Genomic DNA, 26508 nt, shown 5'->3' on the forward strand with positions numbered 1-26508 from the left:
TCATTGTTCCACCGCTGGTAACTGGTAATCTGTGAAGTAAAACTGGGGAACGTTCGTGAGATGAGCCCGTGGCACCAGGTCGAGTAACAACAGTTGTCACTCTCTCTTGTTTAACCCTATAGTGGAGTACGACAAGGAGTTCTCCCCACGCCAGCGACACCACAAAGAGTTCAAGTTCAACCTATCCCAGATTCCTGAGGGTGAGGCGGTGACGGCTGCAGAGTTCCGCGTCTACAAGGACTGTGTTGTGGGGAGTTTTAAAAACCAAACTTTTCTTATCAGCATTTACCAAGTCTTGCAGGAGCATCAGCACAGGTAGGAAGGCTCAGGGAAGCCCAAAGGTGGGGCCACTCCCTGCTTCTCACCCTCTCTCCTCATAGGACCTCAGGTGTCTTTGGAAGGTGGTCTGGAGGTCAGGGGCTATTGAACGTGAAGAGCTGGTGCTCTGAGGGGTAGCATTTAGCTGGCAAGGTGTTTTGCTGTTAAGTCGATTTTTTTCAAATAGGGGTCTTTCCCTAAGCAAGCCAGTAAGCAGTACTTAGTAAACATCCTTGATGACCAGCCAATTGATTTATTGGGATAAACTGTTTCCTGTTATCGTTTGGTCCTCAGGTTTGATGATGTGTGAGTGGCTAAAATTAATGCACACATTAAAATTATAGAAAAATGCTTACAAGTAATTGCAAGTCAGGTGACTGAAAGGTATGTATTTGTATATATAGTATACATACATGCTTACTTTGAATAAGCAGATATAGCCACTACCATTTAGGTACAGGGAATGATAGATTACTGTTTTCTGTATGTCTGTGTTATTATGCTTTGCCAAAATGAGTTTAGACTGATTTATGGGGGGGGGGGGGGTATCTGCAATAAAGTATATTCATGGTGCTGCCTGGCAATGAAGAAAATATTCCCCAGCAACTGCTGGAGCTTGGAAGGACAGAGGACTAGGCAGTAAGACCTGAATTCAAGTCTGTAGTAACGGAAAGGAAACCAATCAGTGTGTTGAGCAGGTGGGGATCTGTTTAGCTTATCAGTCAGTGAGAACAGCGTGCAGGAAGCAGAGATTCACATGACACAGGGAGTAACCTAAGTCACTGATCATGCCTGCAGCAATTAGAAAGCCAAGGCAAAGATAAGCATGAACGAGGGGAGGAGACCCCATACTTAATAGACCCAAAGACACTGTGGTTTGGCCTTTTTCCAAAGCAGGTTGCCATGTAGCTGAGGCTGGCCTCAAACTTGCAGTCTTCCAGCCTCTGCCTCCTGAGTCCTGGGATTCCAGCCTGCCCCCCACTGTCTACTTTGGCTTCAGAAACCAAATCTAATTTGAAAGACTATTGACTTTCCAGTAGCTTCCAGAGATTCCAGACTGACCTTGGTTTCTTCTGGATATGTGGATCTGTGTGTGGGGATGGCAAGGAACAGGAGCTAGCCCTGGGGAAGGATTGTTTTAGCTTTGAAAGCACACCAGTGTCCAGGAGGGAGATGTAGAAGGCTCTAAGAGCTGCGAGACACACTTAATAGAGTGGATGAGGAGTAGCAGGTGGAAAGAGGCAGCAACTTAAGTACTGGACTCTAGAATTTGGAGTCAAATCTGGTGGATGGCAAAAGCCAGCAGAAACGAGCAAAGGATCCTTACATACCTTAGGAGAGACAGGTCAGCAGCCTGGTTCAGAGAGGTCGAGTCCCTGGGAGGGGAACTTATTTATGCCACTCCCAGTTTCAGCACCCCATGAATGAAAAAAAGAAGCAAAAGGAGAACGTGACTCTTCCTAGGTATGGTGGAGGTTGAAGTTTATTGTAGATAAAAGGGAGAATGTAGCCAGAAGCAGACACATCTGGAAAAGTCCAGAGTGAACATGGCTAGACTGAGCCAGACCATGTGAGGAGAGAGGCCGGGGAGGCACGACACACATGATGACCCGAGAGGAGCACAGACCAAGAGTGGCAGCCTGGACCAAGAGACTGGTGTAGCCAAAATGGCTGAGTTATGCAGGGGCCAGAGGCGCCAGGGAAGGGAAGCCAGAGAGTCCAGGGTAAGAAGCAGGGTATGCCAGCCAAGGAAGACCCTGAGACAGGTAGGGACTGAGGGATGGTGGAAGAATTGATGGCCAGCATCCACTTTGATATGTTAAAGGCATCTCAGTTAGCCATTTGTCCCAGGTTTGAGACCAAACACTAGAAGAAGGACCAATAGATGCCAGGCACTGGGAACACATCATGGCGCTGAATATATACACTAAGGTCGTGTCTTAGCTGGGACAGTTAAATGATGAGTAAAATATAGCCATTGGGGTATGGTGACAATGGACCAGAATTTTAGAGCAAGGAAGTTTCCTGGTCTTTTCTCTCATAAATACACGTTTATCTGATAACTCTACAGCAGAAGGCTTGTTTGGGAAAACAGAATCTCTCTTTGCTAGATATTCATCTTTTGATGTGGCGTTCAGTGGGTCTTGGGCCCCGTCTTAGCCGTTGGCTTTTCAGTCTGTCCAACTGGATATTCCATTTTACTTCTCTGGTGAGAATAGCCTGAAGATACCTGTTGGGCTCACACGTTTGTTTGAAATGCATGATTTTTCCCTCTCTTGCAGAAAAAAGTGATAACAAAAACACTAGGCTAGAAGTGCAGTGACTGTGGAATTTTTCAAAGGAATTTTTATTTTAAAGAGAGAGCTAGCAAGAGCTTTGTGGGCTTCAAACTGAACTCTAGCCAAACAGGAACAGCTGCCATGTGCTCACGATGGCAGTGACATCCTTCCTCAGGACCAACCGTGAGTTTGGAAAGCAGAAACCAGAATGGCCCCAACCTCGGATGGCTCTCTGGTCCATTTGTCTTGTAGGATGAGAGCATTTGGCAGTTGGATGTGTTTCATTTGTGCACATAGGAGAAGGAGAACGCTAGGGAAGTTGGGAGACTTTCATGCTTTTGAAGGGCTCCAGGTTGGCTGGGGGAGGTTTTCTTATCTGTGGGCCAGGAGCCCAGGCCTCCTGCTACTTCCAAATGTTCTTACAGAGGCCTCCAGACTTAGCGGCAGGGCTCCTTCTGCGGCTTTGACCTCACCATCTGTACCATCTTGGGGTGTCTTGGCTGAACACGCTTTTCTGAGCGGAGAGGAAACTTATTTATCTAATCTGTACTGAAGGGCAATTTGTAGCATTTGCTGTGTTCACTGAATGTAACAAATGTTTGGGCTACACAATAGTTGGCCTCCTCAAGGCGGGAAGTTGGGTTTTTAACTGCTAACACAGAACTTGAGTGAAAGGCAGAAGAAATAGTATCTTGAGTCTTTTGACTCAAAGAGCTGATTGGAGGTTGTTAAAGCCTCTAAGAAGGCAAGGACTGGCTGTAGAAATGTGTTTCTGTAAATAACTGGAACAGATAAGTTTATAATAATAACAAAAACTGACTTCCTAAGTACAGGGTACTTATTTGAGAAACATGGTACTTGAGTCAAAGCCTGAGAATGGGTCTTGAGATAGAGCATATGTAAGTCATGGAAAGACCTGAAGCAACCCTTGGTTACAGTGAGAGCGACTTGATTATTTTGAAGTCCAAGGCATTCATTGGACTTATGTATATTACTTCTTTTAAAATTTACTCCATGGTGGGCTGGCAAGATGGTTCAGCAGATAAAAGTGCTTGCCATTCAGGCCTGGTGACCCGAGTTCAAGCCCCAGAGCCCACCTGAAGGTAAAGAGAGAGAAGCAACTCCACAAAGTAGTCTTCTCATCACCACACACATGTCACAGTAGACACACGCATCATGCACACAGGCACATCCTGGGCACATGTACACAATAACGACAATAAAATTTAAAAATTACTCGGTCATTTTGTAAATGTTTATATTTTAAGATGAGTTTAATGGAATGTAGCTCAGTGTAGAGCGCTTGCCCAGCGCGTACAGAGTGCTGGGTTCCGTCCCCAGCACCTGAAAAGGGGAGAGTGGGTGGGGATGAAGAGTGTGCCTGGGAGGAGTTAGGGGGACGACAGGGAAGTGAATATGATTAAAACACATGGAATGTGTGTTAGTTACTGTTCTACTGCTGTGAAGAGACACCAGGACCAAGGCAACTCTTATACAAGAAAGCATTTAATTGGAGGCTTGATTGCAGTTTCAGAGGTGAGTCCATTTCCATCATGGTGGGAAGCATGGCAGGAGGCAGGGCTGAGAGCTCCATCCTGATCTGCAGGCAGAAAGATACTGAGCCTGGCATGGGCTTTTGAAAACCTCAAAGACCACCCCCAGTGACAGACTTCCTCCAATACGCCACACCTTCTAATCCTTCTAATCTGTCTCCAAGAGTCTGCCAAACTGGGGAGTTAGCATTCAAATATGTGAGCCTGTAAGGACCATTCTCATTCAAATACCACATCATACATGTATGGAATTCTCAAAGAATTAATAAAAATGTATTTAAAACGAGAGCAAGATTTGGTACTGAAAACGAATACATCCTTACAGTAACACTGATACAAATTTGCGTTTTATATAGAACTGGCAGTTTGGAAAAGGCCCTTCCCTTCATATCCTCTCATTAGGATTTTCCCCTGTTCCATCAAATAGGAGAGGAAAAGGTCACATTTCAGAGAAGAAAGCGTGGCACATTTGAATTTTGCCAAGGCTAAATCATGCTGAAACTATGGTTTGTTGTGTTTCCTAAAAGTCACCCTGATAACACGGAGGTTATCCCTAAGCTAGGATGAGCAGGAAGTGCCCAGAAGAGGTCGGCAGGCCCCATACCTCCATGTCTGCTCCAGTCTGCTCCCATTGGTGGCAGAGCATGTCTGTTAGAATTCGGCCTTCCTACAGAAAGCCTTTCCATTCTTCTCTTGACCAACTGCCCATCACCATGTTTTGTAGAGGAGGGGAGGGGAGGAGAAGGACGACGAGGATAAAGTGATGTGCCACCACCTGCAGGCTTTCACAGATCGTCCTGTCCATTTACCTCTTCATTGTGATCTTCTGTGTGACGTGCACAGTAGCTGTCTTCACACTTGGAGTGCACTCACAGGCCGCCCTGAATTCCTCTTGCCCTCCCATACCCATGCAGAGTAGCAGGATGGTCACGTGTCTTTTCCACACACTCCAGGACTTACTTCTATCACATCTGCGTTAGTTAATTTTCTCATCACGGTGACCGAGTTGAGCTGGGAAAGCACAGCTTGGGGAAGACGGGATTTATTTTAGCCTACAGGTTCCTGGCCAGGGAGGCATGGTGTGACTTCATCTGTGGTAAGAGTTGGGGCACAGACCATTACATTTTCATACATGAGGAAGCAGAGAGAGACTATGGTGTGGGGGAGGAGGGGCGGGGGGCGGGGAGGAATACCAGGGCCGGCTGTAATTCATAAGCACCCCCACCCCCCAGAGACCTACTTCTGCAAGCCAGGTCTCATCTCTTAAAGATTCCACAACCTCCCCAAACACCCGCATCAGCTGGGACCCAACTCTTCACACTCCAGTCTTTGGAGGTATTTTACATTTAAAGTATAGTAGCATATTTAGGTAAATTAGGCGATTTTGAGGCCTTTGTGTCCATTTTTTTGTCTACAGATCTTATTCAGTAAATTTTTGCGTTCCTGAAAGTCCAAGAGATTCTTATGAGAGAGAGCCAGTCAGGAATCCTGACAGAAATGGTTACTTCCTGAGGTGTGGCTGTTCTGCGCATGCGTCAGTCATCTTGCCTCTGCTGGTTCTGGCTTTCCATGTCTTCCCTCTCTGACAGTCACATTGTTTGGCAGTGGTGGCTTATTCTCTTTGAGTATGATCCTTTCTTTACCATCTTCTATCATACAGGTTTCTTGGGAAGACATTTAAAGTAAGAATGAGCAAGCTTAAAATGCATTTTTTTTCTGGTACAAATGGCATTAAGGGGGGGGGGCGGTGGGGAGAAGGGAGAATGCATACATGTGGATGGAGAGGGTTGAGTAGAGGCCGGAGAGGGGTGTCAGGTGTCCTCCTCTCTCTCACATTCTCTACCTTATTCCTTTGAGGTGGGGTCTCTCTCAGAACCCAGAGCTCACAATTTCTGGCAAAGCCAACATCCAGCAAGCCCCAGTGATTCCCCTGTCTTCATGCTATACCACTCTGGGTTTACAGAAATGTGGGTGACCATGCTCGGCTTGTTACCTGAGTACTGGGGTTCTCGTGGACCTAACTCTGGTCCCCATGGTTTCACAGCAAACCACCGAGTCGTCTCTTCAATCCTGGTGTTGAATGTCTACATGCTATCATAAATGGTAGTGTAGGGCAGTGTGTGTGAGTGTGTGTATAGTTAGTTGGTTTGTGCTCCCATGTAGAACTGCAGTTGATTTTTGTGTATTGATCTTCTATCCAGAAACTTGAAATTTTATGTTAATACTAATCATTTTTCTGTTCAGACTTTTGAAATGTCTATGAGTATGATCATATCATCTGTAAATATTTTTTTCTTTCTTTTCAATGCTGTTTTTTTTTCTTTTAATTTTCCTGGCTAGGAAATCCAATCCAATTCTAACATCTACTTATACACTAACCTTGGGGGATGAGTGACAGATTTGCTATCATGTTATTAAGGATGACTGTTATAAATGTCTCTATAGACACTTAAACTAAGTAGACTAAAGAAATTATCCTCTAAATTTCCTAAAAGTTGTTGTTTGTTTGTTTTAAGATCAGGAATTGATGTGATATTTTATATATATATTCTGATTTTATAGGATTGTGTAGTTTTTCTCCTTTATAGTGTCAATACATTAAATTTTCAAATACTAAAACAATTTTAGACCCTGGAACAAGTTCAGTTTGTGATTTGTTATTGTTATATATACTTGGATTCAGAAACTGCATCTGCATCTAGTGTCCGGATCACCTCTGGGTCTATTGCCAACATCTTTTTAGTCCCTTGATTGTTTCTCCATTTGATTTTGTTTCCTGACATGCCTGACAACTTTTTGTTTATTCAATTTTGTGTATAATTTAATAAAAACAGCTACAGACATCGTTGCTTTCTTGCAGATGGAATTCAACATTCTTCGGGAAGCCAGAGGCAGTGCAGAGCAAATCATTTTACCCCTTTGTCTTGGATGAGGCTGGACTTTGGGCTCCCTAAGGCTCATCTGTTTCTGGTCCGCCCCCCTCTTGTATTTTAGCCCCCTGGGGGTTTCAGCTGAGACTAGGATACTTATGAGAGGCCCTCATCCTTGGTGGGCTCTGAACTCTCGGTTTTTTTTTTTTTAACTCCCCAGCATTGTGAAGCTGCCAGAAACCCTCCTCTGTTCTGAAGCTTCCAAACAGCTTGCTTCTGCTTGTTTGCTCAGCTTCCCGTCCCATGTATACACAGCTTAATATTTGGCAAATATCTCAAATGAAAATATTGGTGTTCATGGCAGCCAGAACTTGAGGAAGAAAACTGAACCCAAACCTCTGTGAGATCACGTTTACATGTTCACTTCCAGCAGGCTGCTTCCTTTGAGCCTTTCCTCCTTCATGTCCTGTCTACCTTCACCCCGTCATCATCGTCATCATCATCATCATCATCATCGTTTGAACTCTCATTTTTATCCTTAGCTGGTAATAGCATGCCAAGCGGCTGCTTTCCTCTTTGGTGTACTGATTGTAGGAATTTACAAGTATTCTGAAACGAAAAAAGGCAGCAAATACCTTGCCTCAGTGCCTCGCCTCACTCTGGGATCTTGAATTTGACCCCTCATGTTGCCTGGCTTCCTGCTCTATGATGATTTCAAACAGGCTTGAGTTTTTGTCAACACATTCCTTTTTTGGGTGGCGGGGTTAGCTTGACACATCAAAACCAGAAGTCTACATCATCTCAGGAGACCAGCGTCTTACTAGCATTTTAATTGAGAAGTCTCTTAATGGATCCCCCATAAATATTGATAAATGTGTTATTAACCAAACATAAATCTATAAGAAGACCAGAGTCCAGTAGCTGGCCCAGAATAGCATTACTTGTGGACAGATGGTGCTGTTATGAAATGCTATTGGGTTTTCAGCTAAGATAAAACTCAACCTTTTCAGATACCCAACAGTTTCTTTTCTAAAAAGAAGGGCACACTTGGGAGAATTGGGATGAGAAGTTGCTTTTGCTGATGGAGGAGAGGAAGGCCTTCTTCTGTCATGTGGCCCAGCCACACCGTGTTCCCTTTTCTACCTGGCTTTCACAACTGAGTGTGGGCCTCAGGCAAGCAATAAGCCTTTTAGTATTCATTCTTTTCCATTTGAAAAGGGGGTAATGCAGGGCATCTAGAGCTTGGGTTATGTAACTAGCTAGCTTCTCCAGCTAAGTATATGCCCCTTCTACTTGGAATGCTCTCTACCTGAAGAAATACAAAACCAAAGCTCAAGCTTGAGAACCTCCCATGCCTCACTCCCATGATCCATTTGTAAAGCACAGTGTAGAATTAAAATGATAAAAATACTGCATATACTCAGAAGAATGCAGAGGTGTTTCATGTTGGAGGGAAATCGGGGTGTGTGTGGTAGGAGAGGACAGCAAGCCTTTGGGAACTGCCTACCTACTTGGTCAGCTTGAATGAGATAGGAAAATGAGTTTGTTTCTATGCACTGAGCCTATGTATTATTCATTGCTGAAAGCTGATTGCTTTTGATTGCATGCATCTCCATACATGCGGAGAGACAGGCTGCATTAGTGGTTAGGATTATTTTATGAAACTTCTTTTTCTTCCCCCCAACCAAATTAGCAGTCTTTTAACTGTTTCATTACCCTACATTGGACAAAGATGTAGAAATGTAGGATCAGATAATTAAAACAGGTAAGATTATGATGTATTCTTCCTCAAAGGGTAGAGGGATTCTTCACTCCCTTTGCGTTTGTCTCTAGGGCAGGCTGGAATAGACTCTAGGACATGGAGCCATTGTTTTAAGCAGCTATAGAAGACAGGCTGAGAAGCCCTGCATGTACATAGTCATCAGTTCCCATCCCAGCTTCTCTATCTTCTCAAATACTGCAACTTTGGACTTGATCTTTCTGTGACTCTGCTTAGAAGCATAACTCGATAGCCGGTCCATAATACAACCAACCATTAGCTCATGGCCCAGCCTCCATCTGATGTGTACTGTTTCTGGAAGGAGAGGAAGAAAGACATCTTGAGGGCAGATGGCCTCCAAATGTATGTCTACAAGCAGGCAAAGGGAGAGCTGAAAAATTGAATGAAGCAGTGGGATGCTTTGGGCCTTGCCTCATGGAGTGTTCTCCATGTCCAGTATTAAATGCATCACTCTCAAGTCTCTGTCAAACACACACCTGCTCAGGGCCCACCTGGGCCTACTGAGCCTGAAGCTCTGCATTTGAGGGGTCAGAGTCTAATGCAGTCTTCGAAGTCTTCACTGGAGACTGCAGAGAACATGGTTAGGGGCATGTGCTATTTGGCTGTGTGACCATGATGGCCAAGCTACTTAAACTTTTGGCAAACCTGTGCTGGTGCTGGTCACATTTCTCTATTAGGGTGCCAATGAGGAGCTAACACATGCAAGAGCTCTTGGAACAGTCACAGGGCGAACACTGCTAGTATTTTCTGTGTTTGTGTTCTGACAGCAAAGTGCTTTGTATTGGGTAAAGATAAAAGGGTGCCTGCTGGCATTTCAGCATCTTCTTAGAATAGGATAGTCACTGAGGTGAAAACCTAGCACAATGTGCTATGAACTCAATTCAAATGACCAATTTATGTATTTCTTCAGCATTGCCTCTCAAACCCATGCATGTGCCTGCGTGCGTGCGTGCGTGCGTGCGTGCGTGCGTGCGTGTGTGTACTGGTTTGTAATACTCTATCTTCAAATTATAGTCCCCTGTCCACCTTTCTAGTGGCAAGAATTTAAATACGTACCTTACATTAAGCAAAACTCAAGTGTCAAATATTCTTCAATTTTTTTTCTTTCAGTCTACTCAAAAGCTGGAGTCTCCTTGTTTTAATGAGTTTACCAATATTTGAATTTTGTTTTGTCTTAACTTTCCAGTAAATCCAGACCCATACACGGCAAAGGAATGTATTATGAATCTGCTTATTTTGAAGGAATACATTCTACTTTATCAAGAACATTTTTTTCTAACAAAATGAGTTCTGGCAAACACAGCTGTTTCTGACAGGGCACTGTGACCTTGGGTACAATCTGGAGAATGGATATTTGGGCACCTCCTGCCCTTCTCTGGAATGAATGAAGGAAAGGCCCACAGTGTTTTACCCAGGGGAGTATGATTAACCTGGAAGGTACTTTGGAAGCTGAGTCACAGGGGAGACCACTTGGGGACAGTTGTGCCCACCAACCTGAACCTTCCAGGTCTTTGAGTGGAATGCTAGTTGTCAGCTTTAATGCCAGTGTTAATTTTAATTTGTAGATCTCTTCAGTTAGCCTTGTCGATTGGTTTAAAAAAAAAACAAAAAAAAAAAAAAAAACCTCTTCCAGGATGATTATAGTCTGAGGATAATCACACACTAGAATGGAAACTCCGAGAAGAGTAACATTGTTCTGTCTCTGGACATGGAAGCCTTGGTTATCAAACACAGTGGGATCTGAGTGGTGATTGAGAGCAAAACAGTCAACAGACGCCTTACAGATGGTATCTTTTTTGGTTTTAAGAATTTTTTTTCTTGTTGTTATAGTTGTTGTGTAAGTGGAGTCTGCCATGTCAGCAAGAGTCCAAATTACCAGTTGGGGTGACTGTGGTTGGTGGGGATTCTCCATTTAGCAGTGCAGGGTCTCTTATACCTGAGGCCATCTGAACTCTGGTCTCTTACCTGAGTGACAGAGTGTGATTAAGAGGAATCAGATGCATGTTGTTTGGCTTGGGGGAACTCTTATTCTCCCAGTGCTGGGACTGGAACCCTTGCACATGCTGGGCAAGTTCTCCGACACTGAGCTAGAGCCCTCCATCTGCCCAAGGGAGGCCACACTTTACAGAGGAGTCAGTGCACTAAGAAGGCCACAAGTCACCGAAGTAAACGAATAGATGGGGCCGGAGAGTTCCTAGAGGCTGTGAGATTTAGAGTTTTCTTCCTCTGTAAAGTTCCTTGTGTTAGTTGTGTCAATGGGTGTTTCTTGGTCCACTTTGTTCCAGTATAACAAAATACCAAAGATTGATGTTTTCTTTTACAAAGAACAGAGATCTCTTAGTTCACAGTTCTGGGAGATGGTCAATCCAAACTAGGGAGCCACAGCTGGTGAGGACCGTCTCTTATGTCATCACCAGAATGGAAAGTAGATGGAAAGAGAAAAGGGGGGAAGTTTGTCCTCTATCAGGAACCTTCTCTAGTGACAAGGATACCATCCATTCCTAAGGGCAGAGCCCTTGGGACTTAATCACACCCCAAAGACCCCCCTCAGCACTGCTCCATTGGAGAATAAGTCCCCAACCCGTGACTTTGGGGGCAGACACCTTCAGACCTTAGCAGACGTCAGTGAAGCCATCACACTGAGCGCACCATTCTCTTGAATGGGAGGAAGAGGGAAAAGTCAGGAAGGTCTTAGGGGTTCCACCACAGCTAGCCATAGTGTGCCTGCCTGGATGCACCTCTCAGGCACCCTGATCCTAGTGTGTGGGGCCGGCTCATGATTCTAACCCCGTTTCTGCCCTGTTTCCATAGGTAGCTGACTCTGATCTTTAAACACACTGGGTCTTGGTTCCATACTTTATTTGAACCCTTGCTTGGTATTTGCAGCTGTACTGTGGCCATTCCTAGACTCTGCTTTTTATAGATGGGAATGGGGGCCATAAAGAATGAGCCTCTGGTGCACAAGCCAAGAACTACTGCAAGAAATTCCTACTAATGGAATATTCCAGACAAGCTTCTTGACGAGGACATTTGCATATATGGCCATCTCTATCAGTGAGCTATGGCCAAATCCTGCAGACAAACCCTCCAAATCAATGGTTTTTATTTCAAGTTTACATGAACTCTTCTCATGAAAGCTTCCATTTGTCTCAACCTCTTCTGAGGGGAGGTAGGAGATGTGGTGTGGGCATCTGTGTGGAGGTCAGAGGGCAACCTAGTGCTTTGGTCGGGTGTGGGCATCTGTGGGGGGTCAGAGGGCAACCTAGTACTTAGGTAGGGTGTGAGCATCTGTGTGGAGGTCAGAAGGCAACTGCGGGCATCGGTTCTTGCAGTCTAATTCGAGACAGTGTGCCTTGTCTGCTGCTTCTTATACTAGGTTGGCTGATAGCTGTAAGATGAAGGCCAGCCTGGTCTACATAGTGAAATCCAGGCCAGCCAGAGTTATATAGTGAGGCCCTGTCATACACACGCATGCACATGCACACACACACACACACACACACACACACACACACACACACACACGGTGGCATTTTGGGAGGTGGTAGGCCTAGCTAGAGGCTAGCTTGGGGGTTTATTCCAGAGGGTATGTTGTTTTTGTTTCTACTTTTCCCTCTCTTCCTTCTCCCTTCCTCCCTCTCTCCTGTTTCCCTCCCTGTATATCTTCATACATCCCTCTTCACCCTCTGTCTCAAGAGATAGCCTTGAAGTAAAGAGCTCTCCCCTATAGCATGCTCCCACAGTCAGGATGTTCTGCTTGTGCCCACAGGTCCAAGCAGTTATGGATTGAACCCTCTGAACCCGTGAGCCAAAAGTAATCCTTCCTTCCTTTGAGTTGTATCTGTCAGTATATTGCTGTCCCTTGCAGAGGACCTGGGCATCCTAAAGTCAAGCTCCCTGCCCCCCAGGTCTTGAACCAGTAGCTGTTGGACTGCATTTGTTCAGCCGGTCTCATAAAGCATCGAGAACTGCCATGATCTTCATTATCGTGAGCAATGGGCACCACAGGAACAACTATGCATTCTGGGTACTACAGAATGCAGTGGTTACGACAGAAACTCAGCCCCCAATGTCCACTGATGACCATAAACCATTGTCTTCGAGTTTCTGTTGCTGTGATAAAACACCATGACCAAAGCAACTTGCAGTAGAAAGGGGTTATTTGGCTTACACTTCCACATCACTGTTCTTCACTGAAGGAAGTCAGGACAGGAACTCAAACAAGGCAGGAACCTGCACAGGAGCTGATGCAGAGGCCATAGACGGGTGCTGCTTACTGTTTTGCTCTTCATGGCTTGCTCAGCCTGCTTTCTTATAGAGCCCAGGACCACCAGCCCATGGTTGGTCCCACCCACAATGAGCTGGGCCCTTATTCATGAATCACTAATTAAGAAAATGTTCTACAGGCCTGCCTACAGCCTGATCTTATGGAGACATTTTCTCAGTTGAGGTTCCCTTCTCTCTGATGACTCTAGCTTGTGTCAAGTTGACATAAAACTAGCCAGTACAGCCGTATAAATAATTTCTTCCACACTGTAATAATGAATCTTTCTCACCACCTCTTTTCCAATGCTTTCTCAGATTTTACTTGCTCCCAGATCCATAGTTTGGCCTCCCTCATTCCCTTCTCTTTCTCCCTGTTCTGTTTTCCATCTCCGTTTTAGACAGTGATTTTCAGGCTGGGATTACATGTGCACCACCGTGTTCAGCTCTCCATCCTATCTTCTGAACCCCTCTCCTCAGAAACAAAAACATAAAGCCCGTTCCAGCTCTGTGCGCGAGCCTTGCCTGCCAGCCTTGCCATATCCACACTGCACCTGTCTGCATCCTTCTCTTGCTTCCTTAGATATTAGGTACCTGCTGCACAGCTGGAGCTCTGTACCTAACCACTGACCCTTGTCAGGGGCTCTGTATGTAGGCACACACTCCACCTCCTACCTTGAACTTCTCTCCGGATCTTGGTTCTAGCGAGTGCCAGTCAAGGTCTGTCCCTAACATGATGACGTCCTCAGCTTTCTTTGGGACCAGGCTGGTTTTCCCACAGAGCCCTTCGTCCCGTCTGTGTTATTTCTGGACGAGAGTTTCCTATGACCTTGCCGAGTGGACCTTATGTCTTTCTGCATCTCCACTTCAAAGCTTTGGACTCGCGGTCCCCTCTTGCTGTTTTCCCTGAACACCCCTCATCCCCCTGCTCGAAGTCGTTGCCCCAGTCACAGGGGGGCAGTCTGTCCACAGGGGATGTGACACATCCAGGTGGGGGAGAGCTTTAAAGAGGACAGGCTTGAGTGTGCCCCTGCAGACTGCTGAGCAGCTGAGTAAACTCCCTGTCACTCTACCTACTGTTTACATGTGGGGACGATGACACCAGAGCTCCCTTCTGACTCCAAGCTGCCTTGGAAGGGAGAAGTGTGTTTCTCATCTAAGAAATCGAAGATTCTAAACTCAGATGTTACCCTGGCCTCCAAAAATGCCGATGAATGAGAAGTGAACTTTATTCATGTATCACAGGATGTCTTGGGAAATAATCTCAAAAGATAGTCTGTTGTTATGAAAAACTTTTTGAATCAGTGCTGAGCTCCTTGCTTTGTTCATTCACTAAATTCCCACACTGGTTTGCTTTAATCTTGGCTACATAATCCTGACCCATAACCTCATGTCTGAGACTCCGTTTCCCAGCTGAGAATGGAGACACTATACTCCAACAGTCATGATTATTGTGACAACTAGGTAAAGCAAGGTAAAAGAGACTGCTCTGTAAATGTACACTATTAGAACTTGATGCTTATTTTAAACTAGTGAAGACATTAGTATCCACTATGTAAATTGCATGGGATTAGGAGTGTTTCTGGGAATTTTTTTACATAATGAGATATTTTGAGAATGGCTGCTAAGTCTAAATGCAAAATTTATTTTTGACTCACATATATCTTTTTTTCTCTCTCCCCAACTCACATATATCTTATACACCTGGCCTGATGATATTTGTAGAGATTTGATGCAAGACACCTAATCATTATGTATTAGTTGGATCCTGACTTAATCTTGTCTTATGCCTATTGCTCGCCGCCTTCTACTTTTTAGAGTTCACTAGCCATAATTAAGCTATTAACCAATAGATAGCATCATAAATGAAACAATGCCATAATAAAAGATGAACTAAATATTGAGACAAATGAAATAATATTTGCAATTACCCTAATTCCAAGAAAAAAATTGTTGTGGGAAGCAGTAGGTGGTGATGAATTTAAGGAGCGCCCCCCCCCCCCCCATCGCTCATGTCCTGCGTCTTTCCCAATTATGTTGTGTCTGTATACTACGTGGTGTCATTCGGGCAGAGCTGTGGCTGGTAACACAAACGGGCACGATCTGACTTCGGCATTCTTGAACGACAAGACACAATAGGAATGAGCCACAGGACAGCAGGTGACTCGCTGCGCCATTTTTCTTTCTTTCAGAGACTCTGACCTATTTTTGTTGGACACCCGTGTAGTGTGGGCCTCAGAAGAAGGCTGGCTGGAATTTGACATCACAGCAACCAGCAATCTGTGGGTGGTGACACCACAGCATAACATGGGGCTGCAGCTGAGTGTGGTGACTCAGGACGGTGAGTTGTGATTTGCACACTGCCAGCATCTACCCACAGTCATTTCCATTCATTTCCTCTGTAGCAGCTGTGCAGAGACCATTGTTTGTAGCCCAGTCTTGGCGCCAGGATGACCTTCTTTTCTGTTTCCTCATGACCATATCGAAAAGCAAAACCTTTCTTCTAGCAAGGACTTGGAAGCAGGCTCAGGCCATGTCCCCTAACGTCCCCACTCCACGAGACTAACAATGGGAGGCTAGCTTCCCCAGGCTGAGGCAGGTGGGAGAATCCCCAGAGGAAGGCAGGGAGCTTGGGGCAGACAGCTCAGTGATAGAGCACTTGTCCAGCCTGTGTGCATCCCTGGGTTCTACTCAGCACCAAAAGATAGAAGAGATGGAAGGGAAGAGGAAGGAAAGGGAGAGCCTGGGAAGGGGACAGTTGTTAGAATCTGACTGTCCAGTGAGTTTGCCAAGGGACCCTTGAGGAGACATCCCCTCCTGACTGGCTGCCTGCTTCAGTTGTTCAACTCCTGCACAGTTGTTCCACGGATGGGGAGAAATATAGCCAGAAAGGAAGTGTGAACACCGGTGAATAAGAGGACCAGAAACAAGAGCACTCCCTGGGTTGATCCTGTGCTTTTTAGGAGGCACACTTGGAGTCTGCCCATCTAAAGGGAACCAGCCAGGGTGGGAGAATGTGTGGGGCCTTGCCCATACTTCCCACTCTTTACTACTTTAGTAGTAGTGGAAGAACAGAGTCACCTCATCGTGTAGCTTTGAGACTAAGGTTCTGTGGAGTAAAGAGGGGTGGGCTTTGGTTTGCATTAAAGGACTCCACGTCAACCCCCGTGCGGCGGGCCTGGTGGGCAGAGACGGCCCTTACGACAAGCAGCCCTTCATGGTGGCCTTCTTCAAGGTGAGCGAGGTCCATGTGCGCACCACCAGGTCAGCCTCCAGTCGGCGTCGCCAGCAGAGCCGCAACCGTTCCACCCAGTCACAGGATGTGTCCCGGGGCTCCAGTGCTTCAGGTGAGTGTGGATGGAGCCTTGGTACCCATCAGGACAAAGGTACCTATGGCCCCAGATGTTGGACAGCTTCTGCTCAGCAAATACAGTGGCTAGTGGGGGGGTCCTACAAATTGTGGCAAATGTCCTGGCCACAGATGCCTATATAGACTCCTAGGACCCTCAGCCTAGAGCACTATTACCCAAAGGCTAGAGCTGTAGATATCCCCACCACCTCTTGATTCAGACAAGCATTCTGTTGGGTGGGATTTCTACTTTTTTTTTCCTTCCCACAAAAATCATGGAAACACCTCAATTATTTTAATTTTTAGATTCATTTTATTTAATTCATAAATGTGTTGCCTGTATGTATATATTTGTGTGTGTTACGTGCATGCCTGGTGCCCATGGAGGTCAGCAGATGTACCAGGTCTTCTGGAACTAATTACAGATGGTTGTGAGCCACCGTGTGGATGCTGGGAACTGAACCCAGGTCTTTCTGCTTGAGGCCAGAAGGGTTTCAAATGTTTCTTTTCTTCATTTTGGGGATACTTGCATATATACATAATGAGATTTCTTGGGGATAAGACCTATGTCTGACAAAATTAATTTATATTCTCTGTTCACTTTACATACATATGGCTGTATGTTAATTTTATACGGTATTTTTAGTGCACCACCACCCATCAGCTGATGCTTTTCAGACTTGGGGTGCTCAACTTGCATGAAGAAGTGTTGTACATTCATGCTCTGTGGGGCTGGAGAGATGGCTCAGCGGTTATGAGCACTGACTGCTCTTCTAGAGGACCCGGGTTCAATTCCCAGCACCCACATGGCAGCTCACAGCTGTCTGACACCCATGGCAGAACACCAATGCACATAAACAAGAACAACAAAAACCAATACCCAAGGCCATTCATGCTCTGTGGATTTCACCAGAACCCTTGACTGGGAGCAACAGTCCACTCAGAGCCTCTAAAGTGGATTTTATTAGTTCACTGAGCTGAGAAGTTCAGAATTATTTCTTGCTTTAGTTTGGTTGGATTGTTGGGAACTGATGGTACTGGAAAGTTTTGTGTCTTGTTGGTGGAATCCTCAGAAAGTCAGTTAGTGTATGGTATGGTTTCCCAGGATCTCAAGGTGAGACCTTGAGAATTCTTCAAATACAAGAATTCTCTCCCTTGCTGGGTTCAGCAGGAAGCCAGGCCTTGATGCTCACTGGACTAGCTTGTACCATATGCCCACCCCTGAGCACTTGCTGCCTGGGAAGTACTCTGATGGGCCAAGCCTACACTGAATACTCAGTTCTGTTCTGGACAAGCAAATCCAAAGGGTAAGAGAGAGGAAACAGCCCCCAGTGTCTGAGGTTAATTCCAGCTTTCAGAAGTCTTCTCTAGAACTGGGAGGAGTGGGAAATGGAAGCTTCTAGAAGCAAGTGCATAGCTGTTAAGTGGTACTGAATTCACCATTGCTCACGCTAGTACGAGTGCTCCTGGGTCCTGGATTCCTTGGGTTGTTCAACAGCCCAGAAATCAAGTGTGATGCTGAGCATCTGCGGTGAGATTTTTCTGACAGAATTTTCTCTTTGTTGCAACCTTGTGGCTTTGGAGAAACCTGCCCAGTGGGCCTGAGCTTCAGTTCATTGCTCTGTCAGTGAGGGTGCAGGATACCTCGCAGGGTGTTAGGACTTGGTGAGATGCAGTCACAGGGCACATAATCACCTCCAAAGATTACTTACACCCCCTTGTAGGAAGTAGGTGCTTAGAGTATGTGCTGGGATCCCAAGGAAGTAAAACACTTCTAGAGGATGTGTTTATTTCCCAGGCAGCTCACGACAACTGTCATTTTTGGTTCCCAGGGAGAATGAATGCAGCTTCTCAAAGCACCCCACTTTTCTCTGGGAGGAAATGTCTCCTAGATTTTAGGCTGTGACTTACTAAGGTTTCTTTTATGCTGGTAATTTGGATGTGACTCTTGAGTAGCCACCACCCGGTGTGATATGACATTTTGTTTCTCTTTGTCATGGTGTTTCTTGGAAGCACTGCACAGCATGGGTGTTCCTGTATTTACCACTAGAAACAGTCAGTATTGAGGCCTTAAAAAAAGAAAAAAGAAAAAGGAATGCCTTGCTTTGCTTTATTCCCCTGGGAGGCAGTCTGCTGAATTGAATTAACAGTCTGCATTTTCCTCTGGGGCCTGATGATAAAGTCAGCCAGTGGTAGACTTCATTTGGGAACTGTGGCCAGTTTGGTTACTAGGACCTCAGACTGTGGAGGCATCCCAACAGTGTTGATTGCTTTTTAAAATTATAATTTCGCATGATTGACTCAGCACTCACCCTGCCCGCCTAATACATAGACCAGTTCTTTTTAATTAAGAAAACATGTCTCTGATTGGGCTTTAGCAAAGCCATCCAATTACTTTTGTCCAAGTCCCTTTCAACTTTTTCTTTCAATCTGATGAGTTAAAATTAATTATGGATATTAAAGTGGCCTAATTTGTAATAAGGTCCAGGGTCCCTGCTGTCCCTCGGTCTCCCCGCTCCACTTCCCAACCCAGCCCTTCTGGTTGGCTTTGTTCCTTCAGTAGTCTGGGGCAGAGGAATCCATGCCAAATCCCTGTGATCTCACATATTTAAAACCCCCAAGAAAGCACTGAGCTGAAAGGGCCTGTCATCTCAGAGCCTCCAGTGAGATGAGCTGCGACTCGAATTCAGCCCCTCAAACTCTGTTTATGCACTTGGCTCTTTCTTCACTTAACGGAAATGGACATGCAAAGGGCCCAGTTCTGACCTAAGAAAGGATTCTAGGGCTGGAAATGCAGCTCAGTTGATAGAGTACCCGCCTAGCATGCACAAAGCCCTGGTTTGATCCCTAGTTCTGTATAAACTGGGTATGGTCGTGCATACCCATAATCCTAGCACTTGGGAGGTGGAGGCAGGAGGATCGGCAGTTCAAAGTCAGCCTTGCCTACATAGAGAGCTGGAGGCCCAAACTCTTGTGTAGAGCCTAAAACTGTCTCAAAGTAAATACATAAAAACCCTAAAACCAACTAACCAACCAACCCAACAGCAACAAACCACAGGAAAACTAAGAAAGAAAAGAAGGAAGATTTTTCAGAGATATGGCCTGTGCTTGGAGAATGGACATATCTCTTTCTAGGCCCCCCTTCCAGGCTGTCGAAGGGCCAGAGGTTGCTGGGCCTTTGGGAACTAGTTCATCTTCAGAAAAGACGCCATCTTCAGTGTGACTCCACCCACTTGCCCCCTGTTAGCCTTTCAGGAGATTGGAGAGAGAGTTTTCTATTCTTTGGTTACCCACTTCTTCTAAAGTACACTCCCAGGGCATTGACACTTCTTCCCAAAGAGGCCCTGTCTAGAAGAAGCCCACCAGGGACATCCTGCACCTGAGTAAAGATGTCAACGTCATTCATCAAATCACCTGTCAGCAGAGTGAAACATGACAAGCAACTATTTTAGGAACTGAGCTGTGGATTTCTGAGACAGCCAGGCCTGCCCACCACAAGGAAGTGGCCAAGAGCCCACCCGCAGCCTTCCGGTCCCTGGAGCCCGCCCCAACCTGCTCTACCATTGGTACTTGACTTCAAGCTGGCCTCGGCAGACACATACACCGGACAGTGGGTTTGGAGGGAAATCTCCCTGCATGGTGTCCATGTACCCATGCTTCTCTACAGCTGTCCTCTCCACAGGAATGGTGGACGTTGGCTGAGCTGCACTTTTCTCATGGGCTTGGACAGCCTCAGGACATGTCTTTATTGTTTTTACACCTGTTTGACAGTGCTGGGCCAAGCTGCTCTATGGAGCCCAGGAGGGATTCTTATGAATCTGGCAATTGTTTCTCAGCCCTGGTTCTTGCCGGTCTAATGCGCTCTGAGATCCTGCCCTAGGTCCTTCAACTGTAGCCTGAAGTCTCTGCTGGCTGCCATTCTCTCCTCTTCTGTAATATTTCTCTTGGCCTCTGCTGTTTTGTCTTGTCGGGGACTGTGATATCACTGGGCCAATCCATTGTGACGTCAATGAATGGATGGCCTTGAAGGATGATTTCCTTTGGCAATTCTAGGTTCTGCTGCGGCTACGTTTTCGAGACTCTCCATGACACATTTATGTCATTTCAAGTTATCTCATGAGTCCGATGCTGTGACTTTGAACTGGTCTTTGTTTTATCAGATGATCATTGGAAATGCTGCTGTCACTTTTTTCCCTCTTTGCAAGGGAGGGTGGTTTTCTTTTGGTGGCACTGGGCTTTGAAACCAGGACTTTGTGTGTGTTAGGTAACTGCTTTACCACTGAGCTATAGCCCAGTCTTCACTATCACTGTTACCAGATGACATGAAATTCTGTTCCTGCTCTTTCTGCCTATGAAATAGCAAGCCCTCAGGACTGAGCACCCTTGGGTATGGCTCTGTCACTATTCTATTGCTACTGGGAAAAAATTCTCCTTCCTTCTCTTTCCCACCCACCTGAACATACATCTCTAAGACCTCTCAGGAAAGTGTGAGTTTCCAACAGTTCCATGTGCTGTTGGCCTTCTTATTGATGGTTCATATCCTCAGTCCCTTACATTTCCCATTGGGGTCCATTCTATATGCTTCCAGCACAAGAGAAGTAACCAAAATGAATGTCTTAGAAAACATGTCTTCAATTACTTTATTATGACGTGTGATCTTTGCTGTAGAATTCAGGGGCCCTGAGTCACTTATTGGGGGGTCACATCTTACAGTGTTCCTGGTACTTCATCTCTGGCTCCCATGGGCTGAGGATGCTGAAGCTGAGGGAGTCAACCTACCATGAGCATCATGGTTCAGAAGAAGCCAGGACCCAGGTCTGAAAATGCCAACTTTTTGATTTTCCAAAGGAGGTGGGGATTTCACTCTGTCATTTTGAGCTTAAGTTGAAGTTTTAAAGCCTGACCTTGGCTTCTAGATGCCTCAGCTAAGAAGTGCTTGTTTGGAGTGTGCTAAATGAAATCAAATCTTAATCTTGAATAGATGTACAGGACTAAGTGTGGGCCAGTGACTCAAAAGTTGGAATCATTTCAAAACCCTCCTTTATCATGCTTGGCTTTTGCTATTAGATTGCTTTAGGATAATAGTTATCAGGGGAGCAATATAGGAGAGCCTCCTCCCTAGGTCTCCCCCTGTGATGGTCAGTAATCAGAAAAGTCAGTCCAGACCAAGCATCCCCAGTCTGAAATTTCCAAAATGGAAACACTTCATCTAAAACCATTTGAACGTCCTGTCAACAATCAAAGTTTCATATTTGAGGGGCGGGTTTGTATGGAAGAAGGTCGACTTAGGATGCAAGTATTCCAAAATCAGAAAACCCTCAAAATCTGAAACTCTTCTGTTTTGGTCCCAAGCATTTTGATTCTCAACCTTAAGAAAGCAGAATAAGCAGGTGTAAGATGCCCGGTAAGTCAGAGTGATTACCAGCGATGGGAAGGTCCAGGGAGTCAGGAGACACCTCAGTCTAGGAAGTGACACAGTGAAAGGAAGTCACGTGCAGCTCATGAAGTGTCAGTGTTTAAGGGCAATCTTCTGCTTTAAGGCATGTAGTTGGGAGGAGATCAGTGTCACATATTGATTAAGTGCATGTATGTTAATGTAACCTTGAAATCCTAGAACTGCACCGGATGGGGCCTTCCCATGGCCTCTAGTACTGATCGGACCGGTATAAACAAAATCTAAACAGAAAGCCAAGCCACTCTGCAGTCTGTTATGAGGCTCCTGAAACCAGAACTCTGAACACCACTGGGTCCCCTGCACTTGCCTGATGTGGCTACACAAAGAGCTGGCACCTCCTATATCCCCCTCAATGGCATGTTGTTCCACAGGGGGAGCGAGTGGGGGAGAGACTGTTCTTTTGATAAGACTGGGCCTAGGAGCCCAGAGATAAGGCAAGGACAGTCAAGCCCCTGCAAACAGAGGTGTCATTTTAACAGCTACTGATTTTTGTTCTTGCCCTTGTCATTTAAAGAGAAAAGGGGGGGATAAGAGTGAGTATGCCCCCTTAAAAGGAGGAGAAAGATGAAGGAAGGAAGGAGGGAGAGTGGGAGGGAGGACAGAGAGAGGAAGAGAGAGGAAGGAAGAAAGAGGAAGAAAGAAAAAAGAGAGAAAGAAAGAAAAGGGAAGGAAGGAAGAAAAGAAAGAAAGAAAGAAAAAGAAGGGAAGGAAGGGAGGGAGGGAGGGAGGGAGGGAGGGAGGGAGGAAGGAAGGAAGGAAGGAAGGAAGGAAGGAAGGAAGGAAGGAAGGAAGGAAGGAAGGAAGGAAGGAAGAAGGAGAAACTGGGAAGTCAGGCCATCAGGCTTGGCAGCCAGTGCCTTTACCTGCTGAGCCATCCCACTGGCCCTGCCCTCCTCTCTGGAGCAGAACCTCTGTGGGGTGGCTGCAGGCCAGGCTTTGCTTGCTGTGTTAAGCTTATAGCAGCCAGAACTCCTTGAAGATGTGTCTCGAGGCTGGTACCAAGTGTTCATGTCAGTGTGTCCCTGGGCTGCCTGGCATCCTGGGGGCCAAAGACAGACTTTGGCTCTATTTGGAGCAACACTGTCCCTGCCTCTGATCCTCCAAGGTGGCGCCTGTGGCTCTTGTGTGCTCAGACCCACCCGGACAGCAAGGCACTTGTTCCTGGTGGTTCTGACCTGGTCTGGATGGAGCTCTAGTGTCCTTCCAGTGGCACTGCTGGTGACGTCCATGAGCCAGACACCGTGTCCAGGGCCCTATCACTGGCCTTGGGGCTATGGTGGCTCTGTGTTTTCACGCTTTTGTTTTTGCCTCTGACTCTGTACCTACCCTTTTCTTTCTCTGCCCCCACTTGGACAAAAGCTGTGACCTTTTCTTTTCTCCTATTTAAGTGGATATGTTCTTATTAAATTTTAGCTACATACTCTTTAAAAAATAAAAACCTGGCCTTCCTCAGACTCCTCTTGTAAACAGATATCAATGGTGGTGTGGGTAACAGGATTTTTTTTCAGCTGCCTGTCAACCTGTAAAAACAAAACACACACAAAAAAATTGGGTCAGCATCATTCCACGTGGAATGCAGGGCGCCCACCCCTGAGCTACAGAAACAAGTATTCCAAAGGTCAGTGACCTTCACAAATATTTATACGCTCTTTGCCAGCCCTCACCATGGAACTATAAGGAAACACAAGCTTGGCCTGAGAATATCTGTAGGAAAGGAAACAGGAGGATTGAATTCCTGCTTTTCCTCTCTCTGGCCCCAGTCCTTAATAACAAAAACGTCAATGTCTGGCTCTGAAAGAAATAGCTTCTCTTTCCAGAAAGCTCTGTGTGTTGAGCACCAAGGGGTTCAGTCCAGACATGTTCACAGACAGCTGGGATGGTTGGGAAGTGGACAAAGTTCTTGGATCATGTGATCTCAGGTCTGCTGCAGAGCGGAAGCTAGAAGTCCAGGGGTGAAGAAGTTGTTCCTTTCTGTGTTCTGACAACAGTTTTCGAATACTGACCACCCAGGGGACCTTTAGGTCTGCTCTAACATGAGCTAACTCACTGGAGCAAGGTCCCCAGCAGGAGTGCCATGCCCACCCTATCAGACACTATCCTGAGCTGAGATCTCCAAGCACGCAGGTTTGTGTCTGGTTTTCCTACAAGTTGAGGAGTTTCTGTGCCCGCTTCTTCATATTTACTAATTTTCTCCAGGAGGCTATGTATTTTATGGTCACCATTTTGTTATAAACTCAGGAAGAGCCAAACCAGAGATCTAGAACAAGGCGGAGTGGAGTTTGGGGTCTTGGAGTTTCTGTACCCTCTCCAGGTGCACAGTTCTCTTACAGCATCAGAATGTACACTCATCTGGAAATCTCGCTGAGTCTCATGGTCCACGGTTTCTATGTAGCTCAGTCCAGTTTGTATTGCTATAACAAAGTGTCTGAGACTGAGTACTTTATGAGAAAAAAAAAAAGCATATTTCAGCTCATGGTTTGGAAGCTGAAAAGTTTGAGCAGCTACATGTGATTAAGACCTCATGGTGTGTACAGAAGATGGATCCAAGGACAGAAAACGGTACACAGTGGAGATAGCAAACATGGGATGGCCTTGCGTCATTGGAATCTAGTGTCAAGGTAACTGACCTAGTCACTAGAAGGGTATGCAGCACCTTGTGAGGTGGTGCCCCATGACGTCACTACCTCCTATGAGGCCCGCTTTACTTCTCCCTCATAACTTACCTTGAGGACCAAGTTTCCAGCATGCAAACCTTGGAGCAACATACCATGTGTGAACCATAGAATGTGGGATTTTGTTGCTGTGCACAATCAAATAATTAGTCACATGATTATACTCAATCTCCAAAGGTGACGCAGGCCCAGAGCTCCAACCTTTTTCTCATGTGCTAGGCTTTTCTGATGACCAGCACCCGTCTTGATGCTTTTTATGGGCCTACAATGAAGGATATAGGTGTGAGTATGTGGTGGGGTCTTCTTAACACTCCTATCAGCAAATTCCAAGGGCTCTCTATCCCTCAGCTAGGAAACAGAGACAAATAAATATTTTTTGAGACAGGGTATTACTTTATAGCCCTGGCTGACCCAGAACTCATTATGAAGCTCGGGCTGGCTTTGAACTCATGATGAGTACTCCCGCCTCAAATTTCCCAGGTTCCTAAATGCTGGCATTACAGGTGTGCACTACCATGTCTGACCATGTACATTTTTTTATTATTCCACATTGCTTTTATCTGCCTGACCTCTGAAGGAAATTTATTTAGAAATTTCTACTTTTTATGTGGCCGGTGATTCTAAGATTGATCCAAAAGATTTTGAGGAAGTTTGGAGGAAGGACAAACCAGAATTAGGTTGATTAGGGACATTCCAGATAAGTACCCAAGTCGGGGATCATATAGTTGCAAGGACCTAGGGCCTTAGAATCTCCAGGAAACTGAGCCTATGTTCCCAGCTAGCAGGAAAGAGAGAGATCCAAGGACCCTAAAAAGTGAGGAAGTCCTATAGCTGCGTAAAAAATTTTAGATTAGTGGGATTTTTCTTAATGATATTTAATATTTGAACGCACATTTTTGTTAATTTTACCATCAATCTACTTAGTAATCTTTCTTTAGTCTGAGTAGCTTTTGAGAATTTTTCTGTTTAATATACTCTCATTTCACCAGATTTTGACATCATAGGAATTTATTTATTCTGCTTAGGACTCCTCATGCCTTTTATTTGAAGGTGTTTATCTTTTTCAGTTCTAGGAAATTCTCAGAGCCTTTAGGTCTCCAAATATCACTTGCCCCTATCACTGTTTTCAGGAGTTCCAGATAGAAGAATGTCAGGTTTTTAATTCTGTCTTCCAAGTCTCTTTATAGATAGTCATATTTTCCTACCATTTACTTTTATATTATATTTGAAGAAGTTTCTTTAAATGAATGGTCTGATTCTTCTATCTTAAGTGAAGTCTTCCATTCTATTTCCAATGCTTATTGTTTTTATAAAGCTCCACTTGTTCTTTTTTTTTTTTTGCATCCACCTATCTTTTCTTATCTGCCCTGTTCTTTTGCCATAATGTTCTTGCTTTAGTATGTCCTGCCTTTCTATTATTTATGCTTCCTTTATAGCCTTATCTAGAGGTTACTCTGACTTGCGATCCCTGATCCCTTTTTCTTTGATGGGTTATTTTCAGCAGGAAAGGCTGGTCTGTGCAGTGGTAGGTCATAATGAGAATCCTCCATGCCCTGAATAAAGAAACTTGCCCCTCTGGTGGCTCTGAATTTCCTTCTCATGTGGACTTAAAACTACAGGTGGGGGAGGGGTTCTTCTGCAAGGTCAGGTAGGCAGGGGGTGAGGGTAGAAATGAGTAAGTTTAGAATTGGTAAATACTTGACCCACATCTCTCTTCCCAGGTCACTAGCCTCAGGTGATACTGTTTCTTTACAAAATTATGACTTCTGCACACTTCTGATTTGGGGTTGGGAATTCCCAGAGTTAAAGTGTGGAATTCCAGTCCAAAGACATCTGTTAGGTAGCTCATCGGTTTGCATGGTCGATTGACAAGGGCAGGGGTAGTATGTGTGTGATCCAGACTATCTATCTCGTAGGGAACTCATCGGTTTGCATAGTTGATCGACAAGGGCAGGGGTAGTATGTGCGT

General features: G+C 45.4%; 1 protein-coding gene across 1 annotated transcript in view; it reads left to right on the forward strand.

Moving 5' to 3' along the window:
* Positions 1 to 26508, forward strand: part of Bmp6 (bone morphogenetic protein 6) — a 151395-nt gene that overhangs the window by 120922 nt on the left and 3965 nt on the right. Inside the window, exons 2-4 of the mRNA XM_006972781.4 lie at positions 123 to 315; positions 15256 to 15404; positions 16213 to 16410. Coding sequence (XP_006972843.1) covers positions 123 to 315; positions 15256 to 15404; positions 16213 to 16410 — 540 coding nt within the window. The remainder of the gene's footprint in view (positions 1 to 122; positions 316 to 15255; positions 15405 to 16212; positions 16411 to 26508) is intronic.

Source organism: Peromyscus maniculatus, chromosome 5 (genome assembly GCF_049852395.1).
Source record: "Peromyscus maniculatus bairdii isolate BWxNUB_F1_BW_parent chromosome 5, HU_Pman_BW_mat_3.1, whole genome shotgun sequence".
NCBI lineage: Eukaryota > Metazoa > Chordata > Mammalia > Rodentia > Cricetidae > Peromyscus > Peromyscus maniculatus.